Source organism: Bubalus bubalis, chromosome X, assembly GCF_019923935.1.
Source record: "Bubalus bubalis isolate 160015118507 breed Murrah chromosome X, NDDB_SH_1, whole genome shotgun sequence".
Classification (NCBI taxonomy): domain Eukaryota; kingdom Metazoa; phylum Chordata; class Mammalia; order Artiodactyla; family Bovidae; genus Bubalus; species Bubalus bubalis.
The window spans coordinates 56,143,152-56,156,854 of NC_059181.1; the positions used below are offsets into that span (position 1 = coordinate 56,143,152).

At 46.4% G+C, this 13,703-nt stretch overlaps 1 protein-coding gene across 8 annotated transcripts; it reads right to left on the reverse strand.

Annotated features, from left to right (window-relative positions):
* Positions 1 to 4,001: 4,001 nt before the first annotated feature.
* On the reverse strand, positions 4,002 to 12,713 carry FTSJ1 (FtsJ RNA 2'-O-methyltransferase 1). 8 transcript variants are annotated; one of them, XM_006045668.3, is made up of 13 exons: positions 12,429 to 12,713; positions 10,478 to 10,636; positions 10,149 to 10,218; positions 9,959 to 10,049; positions 9,542 to 9,620; positions 8,107 to 8,159; positions 7,968 to 8,021; positions 7,779 to 7,881; positions 7,593 to 7,676; positions 6,821 to 6,918; positions 6,534 to 6,731; positions 6,292 to 6,330; positions 4,002 to 4,675 (listed from the first exon to the last, which is right to left on the reverse strand). In XM_006045668.3, the coding sequence occupies exons 2-12, from the start codon at positions 10,596 to 10,598 to the stop codon at positions 6,301 to 6,303; spliced, it is 981 nt and encodes a 326-aa protein (XP_006045730.1). In that variant the 5' UTR covers positions 10,599 to 10,636; positions 12,429 to 12,713; the 3' UTR covers positions 4,002 to 4,675; positions 6,292 to 6,300. The 8 variants fall into 8 exon arrangements, 7 of the variants coding, with proteins under 7 accessions (XP_006045730.1, XP_006045729.1, XP_006045728.1 ...); XM_006045667.3 differs by having other exon boundaries at positions 6,821 to 6,924; positions 10,478 to 10,622; positions 12,429 to 12,712; XM_006045666.3 differs by having other exon boundaries at positions 6,821 to 6,924; positions 12,429 to 12,712.
* Between the last annotated feature and the right edge of the window lie 990 nt (positions 12,714 to 13,703).

Sequence of the window (13,703 nt, forward strand, 5' to 3'; positions counted from 1 at the left end):
CCTTGACTATGTTTAATGACTACATTATTTAGTCTCCTTTGACTGTTTTTGTTTCAGTATTTCTCACTTCTCTGATTAAATTTTTTGACTGTAGTTTTGTACAGGCAAAAGGCAGGCAGAGGACTTGGTGGGGGGGGTGTGGCAAGGGACATATGGTCCTGCTCCATTTTATTGGGGTCTAGAGACTCCTGGCATCACACACAGGGGGTGACAAAGGCAGAAATACAGCCATTGGTGGTCACCCAGATTGAAACATGGGCACTGCTGCTGACTGACATACTTGGCAGTGGACACCCCTGTTGTAAAACACTAGAGTTTTCACAGCTCTGTGGTCAGAAGCTTTAGGATATGCACACTTAGGGGGTCACAGACTATGTTTTGAATACTCCAGGTGACACACGGACTGAAGTGTATACCCTCCTGTGGTGACATGGACTACACTGAAGACACTTTGGGGGATGACAGTGATCGAGGTGTGGTAACCCCTGGGGTTACAGTAACAGGGGAATGGGCACCCATTGTTGTTACACAGTCTAGGCAGTTGACAAATCTGAGATCAAACTGAACAGAATGTGTACACTTTGGTGGTAATACAGGTTGTGTTGTGGAAAGCCTGGGATCACCAAGAGTGGAGAATAAACATTACTGTCATCACAGACTGGGGTGGAAACACTCTAGGAGTCACTCAGACTAATGTTAAGTACTCCACTGGGAACACACAGTCTGGGGTATATGTACCTCTGTGGACAAACTGACTTTGGTGTGGAAAATTCTGGGGTCACACAGAGGGGTGTGGAAAATTCTGGGGTCACAAGACTAGGGCCAGACAGGTGGAGAGTGGGCACTCTGGAGAGGTCGGAGACCAGGCCTAGGCCAGATGGGCCCCTCCTAGGCTGTACCCTTGGAGGTGTGGACACTGCTGGCTTGCACAGACTGGGGATTAAGACACTGCTCCCATCAGAGAGACTTTTGGTGCATACTTCAGATGTAATATAGATGGGATGGACATAACTAGGGACACAGCCTGAGGTGAGTATGCTCACAGGTTCCCAAAGGCTGTTGTGTTTTTGCTCCTCGAAATGGAGACAAGGACACTCCTGGGATTATACAAATGGGACTGTCTGTACTCCCTGGCTCTTGCTGATTGTATGTGGATGCTGCCTGAATATACATGGTGACGGGGGTGGATATTCTTATGTCACTCCACCTTTTGTGTGGATACTTCTGTTTTACATTCCTGGAGTCACACAGACTTGGGTGTGGACATTCCTGTGGTCATACTGATGTGAATGAGAAGACTCCTGCATTAACGAGCTGTGGTGTGGGCGCCCTGGGGTTGGAATTGGTATGGCCACTCCCAGGTTCACAAAGTCAGGTACAAACACCTGGGGTTACAGACTGGGATGTCAGTAGTCCTGAGCTCAGTGGATGGGAGTGTGCACAGAGAATGGTGATTTTCTAAAGATATGTGAGTGAGCTGCAGAAACCAGACCTGCCTACGTAGCTGTCAGCTCCTGTTTGCTAAAATGTAAATTCAGGACTGCACTCATGACAAACTTTCTGACATGCCTTTAAGAAAGGGTTTCTTAACATAAAAAAGAAAAATTTGTTCTGGGGAGTTCCCTGGCGGCCTAGTGGTTAGGATTCTGGGCTTTCACTGCTATGGTGCAGGTTCAATCCCTGACTGAGGAACTGAGATCCCCATAAACCATGCGACACAGCACGCCCTCCCAAAAAAAACTTTGTTCTAGGGAATCCTATGGCGTCTGATCTGATCAAGTCTGTGAACTCCTTCATAAAATGTTTTTAAAAGCATGCGTGTGCATACACACACACACACTCTCTCTCAAATACACAGAATTATTATGGATACCAAGTAAAACAGTATGGTGGTTCCTTAAAAATTTAAACAAAACTTACCATATAATCCAGCTATCCCTGGATCCCAAATATATACTTTTGGGTCTGTATCCAAAAGAGATGAAGTCACTACTCAAAGAGATATTATCTGCACCCCCATGTCCCTGCAGTATTACTGACGATAGCAAAAATATGCAAACAACCTAGGTGTCTTGTCAACAGACAAATGGATAAATAACATTTGGCATATGCATATGACAGAGTATTATTCAGCCATAAAAAAAAAGGTGGTGGTGGTGGTTTAGTCACTCAGTCGTGTCTGACTCTTGCGACCCCATGGACTGTAGCCCACCAGGCCCCTCTGTACATGGGATTTTCCAGGCAAGAATACTGGAGTGGATTACCATTTCCTTCTCCAGGGGATCTTCCCAACCCAGGAACTGAACCCAGGTCTCCTGCATTGCAGGCAGATTCTTTACTGACTGAGCTATGAGGAAAGTCCATTTGTGACTACATGGATGGACCTCAAGGGCATTATGCTAAATGAAGTCAGAAAACACAAATACTAAATATGGATCTAAAAATGGGGGAAGGTGGTAAAAAGGTACAGCTTCCAGTTATAAGTTCTGGGATGTAATAGTGCATAGTGACTATACTTATCAATACTATTTTGTACATTTGAAAGTTGCTTAGAGAGCAAATCTTTTTTAAATTAATTTACATTTGGCTGTGCTGGGTCTTTGTTGCTGCATATGGGCTTCCTCTAGTTGTGGCGAGTGGGGGCTACTCTGTAGTTACAGAGCACAGGCTTCAGCAGTTGTGCATGGGCTTAGATGCTCCACTGCATGTAGACTCTTCCTGGACCAGGGATCAAACCCGTGTCCCCTGCATTGGCAGGCAGACTCTCAGTCACTGGACCTCCAGGGAAGTCCAAGAGCAAATCTTAAAAGCTCATATCACAAGGAAAAAACTCTAACTATGTGATGTGATAGATGTTAACTAAACTTGTGGTAGTCATTTTGCAATATATATTAAGTCATTATGTTATATACTTTCAAATTACACATATTATATCAATATGTCAATTACAGTTCCAATAAAAGAAAAAGTATCGTATTAAAATGAAACAACATTGAGGTGCTACAATAAATGAACTTTAATTAGTACACCAAATTATAAGACCTTATTCACTACAAACAAGGTGAAAAGACAACCCTTAGAATGGGGGAAAATAATAGCAAATTAAACAACTGACAAAGAATTAATTTCCAAAATATACAAGCAGCTCATACAACTCAAAATCAGAAAAACAAACAGCCCAATCAAAAAGTGGGGAAAATATGTAAACAGACATTTCCCCAAAGAAGACATACAGATGGCTAACAAACACATGAAAAGATCCTCAACATCACTCATTATTAGAGAAATGCAAATCAAAACTATAATGAGATACCACCTCACACCAATCAGAATGGCCATCATCAAAAAGTCTACAAACAATAAATGCTGGAGAGGATGTGGAGAAAAGGGAACCCTCTTGCATTGCTGGTGGGAACATAAACTGATATAGCCACTATGGAAGATGGTTTGGAGATTCCTTAAAAAGCTAGGAATAAAACCACCATATGACCCAGCAATCCTACTCATAAGCATGTACCCTGAGGAAACCAAAACTGAAAAAGACACATGTACCCCCGATGTCCATTGCAGCACTATTTATAATAGCTAGAACATGGAAGCAACCTGGATGTCCACTGACCGACGAATGGATAAAGAAGTTGTGGTACATATATACAATGGAATACTACTCAGCCATAAAAAGGAACACATTTGAGTCAGTTCTAATGAGGTGGACGAACCTAGAGCTGATTATACACACTGAAGTAAGTCAGAAAGAGAAAATATAAATATTGTGTACTGATGCATATATATGGAATCTAGAATGATGGTACTGATGAATTAATTTTCAGGGCAGCAATGGAGAAACATACATAGAGAACAGACCTAAGGAAATGGCTGGGGAGGAGGGGAGGGAGAGGGTGAGATGTATGGAAACTTACAATAATACCATATGTAAAATAGATAGCCAATGGGAAATTGCTGCATGACTCAAACAGGGGCTCTGTGACAATCTAGAAGGGTGGGATGAGAAGCGAGTTGGGAAGGAGGGGACCTGGGCGTTCCTATGGCTGATTCTTGTTGATTTGTGACAGAAAACCATAAAATTCTGTAAAGAAATTATCCTTCAATTAAAAAAATAAATTAAAAAAGATCTTATCCAAAGTAGTGACCAATATTTTAAGATGCCCATGACAACTGTAATAAGTTGTAACAACTGTAACAACATAAACAAGTAACTTTGATATGTACTGGTGGGAAAGTTGCAGGCACTGCTTTTACTACTGCAAAAGTAACTTTACAATACTGATTTGCTGCCAGCATTCAGATTCTGGAGGAAAGCTAAAATTTCAGTTAGTAAAACTGAACTGATTTCCCTCCATCAAGTTCACAAATACCCCTGACTTCTACCCAGGGTTAAGAAGCCCTGCTTTCAGGGTGAGTTCTGGACATATTCAGGACACAGGGCTGGAAAGATTTAGAGAAAGGCAAGACCCTACTCAAGATTCCCCCCTACAGTGCAGACGGGCACGCCGGGATGTTTCTTTCCTTGTTGTGTTTGTGGTGGTTGCTCGAGGTTCCTACTCAGAGCCTGTTAGGATGGGTAGACGAGGTATTTGAAAACAAGTTCATCAACTCAAGTTCTGGTTTTCCTGACAGCAAACAGCTTCCGAGTCCTTATCAGATTGCCAGCTAACTAAAAGGTCAAAGTAAAAGAAGTTTTAAACCAAAATATGTTTCCCACTGTCTTCTACTATAATCATTGTTTTCTCAGCTACATTTTTGTGCAGTTTTTTCCTCTACTTTCATTGTGAACCATAACACACAGAAAATGCATAAAACATATAATGTTCATTCTTTTTGATATGTAGTTCTCCACTGTGAATAAACCAGGATTTAACGATCCATCCTATAGCTTATGGGTGTTTGGGCTGTATTTAGTTTGGGGGTACTATAAATAGGCTGGTTAGGAACATTGAAGTACTCCTTTCTTAGTGGAACTAAACACACATGCAGCTTTAGCAGATAATTCCTAACAATTATCTAGCAGTTACACCATTATATGCTGCCCTTGGTATATACAAGGGTTCCAATGCTGCATGTCCTTTCAGATATTTAATATTGTTAATCTTTTTAGTTTTAGCTTGCATTTCTCTGAAGAGCAGCTTTTCATGTACTTACTGGGCATTCTCATATTTTCTTTTCCTTATTGATTTATAGCAGCTTTTTAAATATCATGGATACTATACATGTACAGATTATAAATATCTTTTCCCACTGTGATCTGCCATTTATTTTTTTAAGGTGTCTTTTTTACTTATTTTAATGGTAAACTTCGTCTGAATAAACTGCAAAGCCATTGTCAGACGGGGATGTCCTCTAAAGTGGTGTCCTGAGGATGAGAAGCCCTCCAGCACTGACAGGTTTAGCCCAGACTGTTCCAGGCAAACTGGCTCCTCACTGCTCCCCCACCATTCCACCTCAGGGCCTTTGCATTTGCTATTTCCTCTCCCTAGAATGTTCTTACCCTAGATTAATACATGGATTCTCTCCCTCATCTCCTTCAGGTCTCTGCTCAAACATCACCTCAGTGAGACCTTCCACGATAACCATCTTAAAAACTGCAAACTGCCAGAACCTAGAATTCTTGATCTCTTGTGTGCTATGTGCTAAGTCTCTTCATTTGTGTATGACTTGTTATGACCCTATGGACTGTAGCCCACCAGGCTCCTCTGTCCATGGGATTCTCCAGGCAAGAATACTGGAGTGGGTTGCCATGACTTTCTCCAGGGGATCTTCCTGACCCAGGATCAAACCTGTGTCTCTTATGTCTTCTGTATCGGCAAGTGGGTTCTTTGCCTCTAGCACCATCTGGGAAGCCCTTATCTCTTTACCTGGCTTTAAAATTTTTTCATATCCCAGGTTACTTTTACATATTATATACATATGGGTGGACACAGAGCAAGATAAATAGTATGTGTATGTGTGAGTGGAAACTCCTGCATTTAGATTGTGAATTATTACCTCTTTCCTATACTAGAAGCTCTGAGGGTCAGGGTTTTGTTCCCTGCTTCATCTTCAAATCTAGAGCAATGCCCAGCACACAGCATGTGTTCAATAAATGTTTACTGAGTACCTCAATGTGTAAAATCATTAAGGCAGTTCCTGACACATAACATCAGGAGTTTTAGTAAAGGTCTGCTGACTGAAATCTTACCAGTTGATGTAAAAATTTTAAAAAGTAGAATTTTACTCAGTTTTTTCTTAAAGGTGCTGTTTACTCAAATTCTTAGATTAAAAAGGCAAATTTACCTTCATGTGTTAAGATGAGCAATTCACTCCGTCTTCCACCTACCCAAGAAAAAGAAGAGAGACTCAGATATTTGGTTAAGCTTTTCTGCTCACTATACTTGGTTTTACCCATTGATTTTTATAGCTATTGGGAGTTAGGAAACAGAAGTTTGTCCCAGATACCACACGATTTGGGGCAGAAAGCAGCACACGAGGAGGGGGTCGCTGTGGGCACTGAGGGCTCTGGGTCCATGTTTTCAGACCTCAGAGGTCTGCTGGGTGTAGCGCTGTGGAGTGGCCAGGGACTGGGGCAACAAGTCCACTGTGCTCATGGGGCAGTCCTGGGGGCAGATCTCCTTGGCCAGCTGCCCCTTCTTCTTCAATGCGCAGGCCTCCTGGTAGGGTGGTGAGATGGGGGGCTGCGTGGGTGGAGTGTACTTGTATTCTGAGCCATCCTCTAGCTGCAGGGACACACATTGGGAGGGATGGTGAGGACCTGGGAACAGAGGACAGCACCTCCCATCCAACCCACTGTTGGCAGGGCACTTACGTCCAGTGGGTAACTGCGGTCTGAATCATAGGCGCTCAGGTCCCCACAGGTCACAAATGGCACAATGACGCGGGTGGGGCCATCCAACTGGTTGAAATCTGGATCTGACAAGCAGGGACAGATGAGACAAGACAGGGCCAGGGTGTCTGGGGTCAGCTGTGACTCAGGCTGCACCCCAGATGGGTATGGAGACCTCCCTCACATATCCACCAGCTACTCTTTACACTCTTGCACCAGAAATCCTTCATTCGGTTCAGATCACCTCCTCAGGGAAGCCCTCCATGATCACTCATTCTAAAACAGCCCTCCCCAACCTACTTTTCTCCCACTGCACTTATGGCCACCTGCCATACACTGCCTGGACTTTGTCTCACTCAAGCATGCTTGACACAAAAGCAGCCCTCCCTCTGGGGCCAGGTTGAAGGCCCTCACAGGACAAAATTCCCACACAGAGGTGGGGTTTCTACCTGGGGGTGTGACTGAGTCTTCCTAGGCTAGAAACTCCTTAGGCAGGTGGAGTGTCCCTTGGGGTAGGACTCAGAACTTTCACCAGGTCTAAGAGTCATCACTAGGGAACTAAGCTGAAGATCCTCCTAGATCAAAATATCCCTACAGGGGTGGAATTTCCAGAGGGTGGGGCTGAAGATCCTTTGGGGACAGCATTCCCTGAAGGGGCAGGGTTTCAGCTGGGCGTGGGGCTAAGGGCCCTCCTGGGACATAAAATTTCATTGGCAGACAGACTCTCCCCAGGGATGGGGCCCAGGGCTCTCACCATAAGAGTGGTCCAGCAGGGGTTTGGTCAGGTCCGGCAGGAAGCCCTGAGGGGGGTCGTAACCCTTACAGACAGCAAAGGCCTCTATGGGAAGAAGGTAGAGTGAGGGGCAACTGCTGCCTCCATTCCACGTGGGATGGGTCCCTGAGATTCGAAACCCCTGCCCGGCCCCTCCACCCCACTGACCAATGCTGGAGTTCCGGCTGCTTCTGGGCTTGGCACAGAGCACGCTGGAGAAGAAGACACGCAGCTGGCTATAGATCAGCGTCACATCCCGGCCTCGGAAGATCTGCAGGGTGGGGAGGCAGAGATGGAGGCATGAGGATGACCTTTGGGGACACCTCTCTACCCCCTACCAGGTTCCCTGAAACTTACCTTAGCCACAAAGCAGCCCCCTGGCTTCAAGACGTGTGTAGCAATATTCAGAGCCTATGGGCAGGACAGATGGCTAAGGCTGAGGTAGAGCCAGCCAGGAGGGGGCCAAACTGAGGTAGGGACAGCCAGGGTTACTCACAGCTAGGAGAAGCTGGGCCTGCATATACTCATCAACATCGTGGAGGCCGGTTACTGTGGCAAGAGGAACAGCATTAGGGGGCCATACAGTCTAGCTATCTTCCTGTCCCAGAGAGGTTAGAGCACTAAAAACATTTACCAAGCTCTCTTACTGCTAAGGTTCTGCATGCAAATGACTACATCTGCCAACTGGATGCATATTCTGAGCTCCTAACCCTAAGACACTCATTTTCAATCTCAAAACAATCTTAGGCACGAGTATTATTTCTTCTGTCTCCAGTCCAGATTCACATCAGAACGAACATCTCAGATGCAACACATCCAAAAACAAACTCTTTATCTTTTTGCTTCTCCCATCATTTCCCCCATCTCACCTGATCCTTCCAGTTGTTCAAGCCAAAACCTTCAAGGTAGTTACCTTTGATACACACACACCCCTCCCAATCTCTTCTCACACCCACATTTAAGCCATTAGCAAACTTTCTCAACTCTTTCAAAAGATCTCCTCTACTCATCTCCACCACCATCGCCACTCACCTGGATGACTACAGCGGCCTCCCCTCCCCAGGTCTCAGCCCTCACACTGCTCACAGCAGCCAGAGGGATCCTGTCAAGACACACATCAGGCATGGCCCTCCTCTGCTCACAACCATCCCATGGCTTTCTCCATGCTCTTGTCTCAGTGAAGGAGCCAAAGTCACCACTGTGGCCCAGAAAGATCCACCTGAGGATCTGATTCCCACCACCTCACTGACCTTACCTCCTACCACTCTCACGCTTACTCTGATCCAGCCACAGTGATCTCGCTCTTCACCCTCCTACCTCAAGTCCTTTGTATGTGCCAATCACTTTACCTGGATTGCTCTTTATCCAGATGTGCCCTAGCCCACTCCCTTGGCTGCTTTAGGTCTTTATGCTAAAGGCAGTGAGGCCTTCTCCACTTTACTCAAAATTCCTCCAGGTATTCCCTCCCTCTCTCTCATTTTCATTATTTCCCCATGGTGCCTATCATCTTTTGACATGCTTTATAGTTCAATCATTTGTTTCTTTTCTGTCTGCTCCCACTAGAACACCAGCTCTATGAGGTCAGAGAATAGTAGAATTTTATTCATGTTATCCTCCCAACATGTCTAACAGTGCCTGACACACAACAGATGCTCAGTAAATGTGCTGAATGGATGGATAGATGGCTGACTTAAAAAAAAAGAAGTGAACAGTAATGGAACAGTTGCAGAGAGATGACAAAAGGGTGGACAAAACCAAAACAGTAGAAGACAGAGGCAGAGAACAGGAAACAGAGGTAGGGAGAAGTTGCCAGATGTGGGAACAGCTGACAGTGCAGGGGAGAGGCAATAAAAGAAGCCAACAGAGGTGGGACATACAGAGAGGAACATGCAAAGGACCCCCCGCCTGGCCTCCCAATCCCTGCTGTTTACCATCAGGAGCCCCGTCACACACCACTAGGTCCGCGGGGCAGCCTTCAAAATGCTGGATGATCTCTTTGGCAGTGGACAGCTATGGAAGAGAGGGATGATGAGTGGCCCCACAGCATCCCAACCACAGCCCTCTAAGCCCACCACGGCCCTGGCCCACAGCATCAGGTCAGCCAAATTCTCAGGCTTTGCCTGAGACTGAGCTCCATCTCTGGGAATATTTTTTTGCTGTCTCTCTGTGATGACAACTCACTGGTTCTGTTCCTCTGCTGTTTTCCTCTCTTGGTTTCTCTCAGTTACTCTACCTCTGTCTGTCTTTCTTGGTCTCTTTGTCTTTTTCTTTCTTCCACTTGCTGCAAACCCCAGATTGGGAGGGCCTTTGTCCAGGATACACACCAACACCCCCAGCCATGCTCTCACCTGGGTGATATCCCCCTGGATCTGTAACACACCTGGTAGTGGAGCCATAGCCTGAAGGTCCACAGCCACCACGTGGCCAGACCCTTGGCCCCTGTGGACAACATGGTCCGTGTCAGCTCAGTTTTTACTCCTGGTCCACCCTCCAACCTAGTCTGCCCTCCCAGCCTCCCATCTGGGACTCCACACTCACCCAATCTTCTGACTCAGCACCTGGCTCCAGCTGCCTGGGGCTGCACACAGGTCAACTGCCCGCGTCACACCTGAGCACACACAGGAAGGTGCACTGGTCAGCTTCACCCACCTCTCCAACCTGGGACCCTGCAAAGTTTACCCCTTTCCCCCAGGAAGCACCCATATCTACTTGCTGCCCAGATTCTTTTGAGTACCTGCCATCTTTCTGACTGCCCCACGGACCCTCCAAGTCAGCCCACCTACCACACAGAGCTCTGTAGACCTAGCCCACTTGTCTATTCCCTTCGCCCACCCCATCCCCCAGTGAATTGCCCACCAAATGGGGACCTTGGAAGAGTTGGAATTCCTCGTCAAGTTGTAGCAGCTTGAAGGCACTGCGGGCACGCCAGCCATTCTCCTTGGCTAGGCGGTAGTAGACATCTCTCTTGTCCTTTGACGTCCGTCCCATCTTCCACACTGTTTGCCCACGGACCTGCCAACAGTAAGCTGATGCTGCCCCATATCAGTAAGTGGGTGAGTGGGCCATTACCTATCTCTGCAGGGCTGTGAGAACCACATGAACTAAACCAGGCTCATCTGATCTATGTGACAGTTCTCTCAACAGGTGACGAGGTTGGAGCCCAGTCACTAACCCACTGAGCTCACCGAGCCTAGGATCCCATTACTGAGGTCTCAGGCTCCACCACTCACCCTACAGATCCCACCATTAAGCCAACAGACCCCCCAAAGTCCCACAAACCCAACACTTATCACATAGATGATGTTACTGACCCTGTCCACCTCCCACTGCTGTCACTTACACTCCACATATTAAACCCTGCAAGTCTCACTATCAACCCTTCTCTGCCCACCTTAACCCCAATAACATCTCACCACCACCCCCAGCTCTCCTCTCTACCCCTAGTCATAAAGCCCTACTAGGCCCCATTAATCCCCTACTTTCACTCTATTACCCTCACACTACCTCACTGCATTCCCCACCTCCTTAATCTCTCTCCCCTGAAATGATTAGGCCCCCAATTATTCCTTTTGTTGTTTAGTCACTAAGTCATGTCCGACTCTTTTATAACCCCATGGACTGTAGCCCGCCAGGCTCCAATGTGCATGGGGTTTTCCAGGCAAGAATACTGGAGCGGGTAACCAATCCCTTCTCCAGGGGATCTTCCTGACCCAGGGATCGAACCCACATCTCCTGCATTGCAGGCAGATTCTTTACTACTGAGCCACTTGGGAAGCCCGATAATTCTTTTATCATCCCCCATTAATACCTGGAGAATCATGGTCTATTAGTTCCCCATTAAACTCTCAGTTACTATGATTTATCAGCCCCCTTTAGCTCGGCCCTCCAATTGATCCTTCACAGATCACTAGACCCTGTTAACTCTTCTTACCACACTCACCTTAATCCCTGATAATCATACATCTCCCCATACATACGGTTCTCCCCTCACTGCCCACCTGTTTCCCCACCCAATAATCAATTTATGATCACACCCAACAGCTTACTATTACCCTCTCTTTGCTCACTCTGTTCTCATTATTTCTTCAATGATCATGCCATCATCACAAACTAAAATCCTTTGATCACAATACCCCTTGATCTTCCCATTCTCTCTTCTTTGATCACTACTCCATTAGTTCCTTGATCATGACCCTCACCTCTTATTCCCTCCACAGCCTCACCATTATCCTTTGAATCACTATGCTCCATCACTCTTTATTAACCCCTTGAATGTCTTAACTCCATTCGTCCCCCAGGGATCACACTGCTACTTGTCTCCCATTATCTTCCAGTTTCCCATTCTACCATCCCCTCATTAATTAACGAACACATCCCCACTGGCCCCCATGAACACATCGACTAAAGCACACCTATTAGCCCCCACTGATTCCCCAATAACACTCCCACCAGACCTCTACTACACCCACGCAGCTCACCAAACCTCCACACCTACCCATTAACAGCCCTCTGGCTACACTACTGGTCCCTCCTCATCATTACCTCAAAGCCCAAGTCCCCACTGGGACCAGGACCACAAGACCCCCTTCAAGGCAGCTCCGCCGGTATCTGGACCCCTGCGCCTCCGTCCCCCACCCCTAGCCCATCCCGCAGGAGCGGTCCTATTCTCCAAACAAACCTTGGGTCTGGAGCCTACCCAATGCCAGCTGCCCAAACTACACAGTTGCGAACTTCCCTCCTTCCCTCACTGGCGGGACAGTGCAGGCATGCCTTAACTGTCTGAGTCGGGACCCAAGTGCTCAGCGTCCCAGGGCCTACCTCCAACTTTCGGAGTGGGGAGAAAAGGAACCAAGGAGGCCGGTTCGTGAGCAGCACAAGCCTCGGCGAGAGCGCAAACCGGTGAGAAGTCGTAGGTTTTCAGTTTGGGTTCTTAGTTGCTCCGAAAGTCTGTCGCGCATGCCTAAGGGCCACCAGAGTGTGCCACGCCTGTCATCGTGGAATGCGGTGGCTCGCGCGAAGCCGGGACCGGACCTGAATTTACCACGTGAGTTCCGGCAACTCACGCCGACGTAGCGGGTCTGGCGAATTGCCGTTCCCAACATGCAACGGGCTCTAGTAAAGCCGCCGAAGTCTCACACGGAAAGGCTGAAATATCGCGAGGCATGAGAACTGACTGTGCTCTTTTGTTATAAGGCGAAAAATCGCCTTTTTCTCCGCTCCTCCCTTATTGGACAACTGTATGTCTTGAGCCTGTGAACTACATTTCCCAAGATACTACGAGCACGCCGGCACCTACTTATTTTTTGCGTACCGTGAAGTGCAGTTACCTTTGGGGTGGTGAACTTGAGAGGAAGGAGAGTGCGTTAGTTAAGTGCGCGGGCGCGCGAAAGCTACTGGTCTGCGATTTCAAATCTCACTTCCGCTAATTGATAGCTCATTCTGATTGTTACCTTCTCAGAACTTCGGTTTCTCTATCTGTAGAAAGGGGATAATAAATAATACAGACTCCACCTAGAGTTACTGGGAAGATTAAATAAATAGGTGCGGTTCAGCACACTAATTCTTTGTAATCCTGTGTTATTCAAACACTTTTAACTCGGACCTAGAAAAAAACGACTGCGTCTGGACTCAGTGCACAAGCAAATATAGTAATGGAAACATTATAGCATTTACCATGTGCCAGGCACTCTCTGAGTGCTTTCAGTGATGTTCTGGTAAATGGTTAACAAGCATTTATTTAGGTGGAGAGGGAAAGGAAGCCCTGCTTTCTAACATTTGCCAGTTTCCATGGTTTACATACGATTATCTTGTCAGATTTCAGCTTACCAAGGTGTAGTCACGGAACACGGAGTCTGGAAGAGGTGCAGCAGTGCACCATGTCTATTATCTCCACTGTACAAATAAAATAGGGATAAATGATCTCTCAGGAGCATAGAAATAATGAAATGTAGTAAAATAAGTGATGAATTTTGAGTATCACCTTTCAGAATTTAGTTGTAAGTTTATATAATTTCATGTTTAATAATAGCTGTTTCCCCCGTTTACAGATGAGGAAAAGGAGGATATGTATATATGTATATAATAGAGATGTAA

Bases quoted from the DNA above. Each gene is read 5' to 3' on its own strand.
- FTSJ1 (XM_006045667.3), bottom strand. From the start codon at position 10,598: ATGGGACGGACGTCAAAGGACAAGAGAGATGTCTACTACCGCCTAGCC. The intron at 10,219-10,477 runs GTCCCCATTTGG...GTGTGTGCTCAG, and splicing joins GGAATTCCAACTCTTCCAAG to GTGTGACGCGGGCAGTTGAC. The intron at 6,732-6,820 runs GTAAGTGCCCTG...GTGTCCCTGCAG, and splicing joins ACCGCAGTTACCCACTGGAC to CTAGAGGATGGCTCAGAATA.